At 60.9% G+C, this 1,759-nt stretch overlaps 1 protein-coding gene across 1 annotated transcript in view; it reads left to right on the top strand.

Annotated features, from left to right (window-relative positions):
- Positions 1-1,759, top strand: part of LOC112954971 (tenascin-X-like) — a 35,945-nt gene that overhangs the window by 23,128 nt on the left and 11,058 nt on the right. The window contains 2 exon segments of the mRNA XM_026048254.1: positions 315-444; positions 1,290-1,728. Coding sequence (XP_025904039.1) covers positions 315-444; positions 1,290-1,728 — 569 coding nt within the window.

The following is a 1,759-nucleotide window of genomic DNA, read 5'->3' as shown; positions in this document are numbered from 1 at the left end:
AGGAAGGAAGGAAGGAAGGAAGGAAGGAAGGAAGGAAGGAAGGAAGGAAGGAAGGAAGGAAGGAAGGAAGGAAGGAAGGAAGGAAGGAAGGAAGGGAGTGGTGTTCCCCATCCCCATGCTCTGCCCACCAACCAGCCCTCTCTGCTGCATCTCCAGCGCCCGAGAAGGGTCACCCGGCTCCAGACCCCCGCCTGGACAACCTCACGGTCGTCCGTGTCACCGCCGGTTCCGTGCAGCTCCAATGGTCGGTCCCTGAGGGCTCCTTCGACTCCTTCACGGTGCAGTACGAGGACGAGCGAGGGCGGCCCCAGGAGGTGCCCGTGGACGGCGGCGCCCGCACGGTGACCGTGTCCGACCTGGTGCCCTCCCAACGCTACAAGTTCAGCTTGGTCGGGGTGTGGGGGCGGAAACGCGGGAGCCCCATCTCCACCGAGGCCGTCACAGGTGAGGGTGGCTGGGGACATCGTCCCTGTCCCCTCTGCTCCCTTTGGTGATGGTTGGATAGAGGGGTGTGGTGGGTGGGTGGGTGTTGGTTGATGGCCTTGGATCATTGGGGTTGTCCCCACCCCGCCCTGCACCATCCCCTCTGCTCCTTTTGGGGTTGGGTTTGGTCATGGTTGGTTAGGGATGGAGGAGTTTGGTGGGTGGCTGGATGTGAGTTGGATGTGTTGGTTGATGGCCTTGGTTGATGGATCAATGGGGTTGTCCCCAGCCTACTCTTCACCATCCCCTCTGCTCCCTTTGGGGTTGGGTTTGGTCATGGTTGGTAGGGGATAGAGGAGTGTGGTGGGTGGGTGGGTGGATGTGAGTTGGGCACGTTGGTTGATGACCTTGGTTGGTGGGTCAATGGGGTTGTCCCCAATATGCCCTGTCTGTCCCCTCTGCTCCCCTTGGTGATGGTTGGATAGAGGAGTGTGGTGGGTGGGTGGATGTTGGTTGATGGCCTTGGTTGATGGATCAATGGGGTTGTCCCCATCCTGCCCTTCTCTGTCTGCTCCGCTCCCTTTGGGGCTGGGTTTGGTCATGGTTGGTAGGAGATGGAGGAGTTTGGTGGGTGGGTGGGTGTGAGTTGGACGTGCTGGTTGACGGCCTTGGTTGGTGGGTCAATGGGGTTGTCCCCACCCTGCCCTGCTCTGTCCCCTCTCGTACCTTTGGGGTCTGGGTTTGGGGATGGTTGGGATAGAGGAGTGTGGTCGGTGGGTGGGTGTCAGTGGTCGTGTTGGTTGATGACCTTGGTTGATGGAACAACGGGGTTGTCCCCACCCTGCTCTGTCCCCTCTCCATTGCAGCCCCAGCACCACCAGAGGACAAAGAGGAGGAGGAACCTCCATCCCGGCCCCGTCTGGGCGACCTCACGGCCTCCCACGTCACTCCGACCTCTGTGCAGCTCAACTGGACCATCCTTGAAGGCACCTTTGACTCCTTCACAGTGCAGTACAGGGACGCGCAGGGCCAGCCCCGGGTGCTGCGGGTGGACGGCAGGTCCCGCACGGTGACCGTGGCCAACCTGGTGCCCTCCCGGCGCTACAAGTTCAACCTCTACGGGATCTGGCAGCAGAAACGTTTGGGTTTTATCTCCACCGACGCCGTCACAGGTGAGAGCGGCTGAGGGCACCTTCCCTGTCCTGTCTGTGCTCCAGTTTATGATTGGGAACCCTGGGAGATCCATTCTGGACAAACTGGGGCTTCTGGGAAAGGGGAAGGGGCTTTGGGCACCAGCTGGAGGCTGGATGAAGGTCTCGGTTCAGCCTGGGTGAGG

The sequence above is a fragment of the Nothoprocta perdicaria genome, unplaced genomic scaffold (genome assembly GCF_003342845.1).
Source record: "Nothoprocta perdicaria isolate Ctin4 unplaced genomic scaffold, notPer1 scaffold_524, whole genome shotgun sequence".
Classification (NCBI taxonomy): Eukaryota; Metazoa; Chordata; class Aves; order Tinamiformes; family Tinamidae; genus Nothoprocta; species Nothoprocta perdicaria.
Note: the sequence above shows the minus strand (reverse complement) of the source record. Positions and strands in the feature narration are given on the sequence as shown.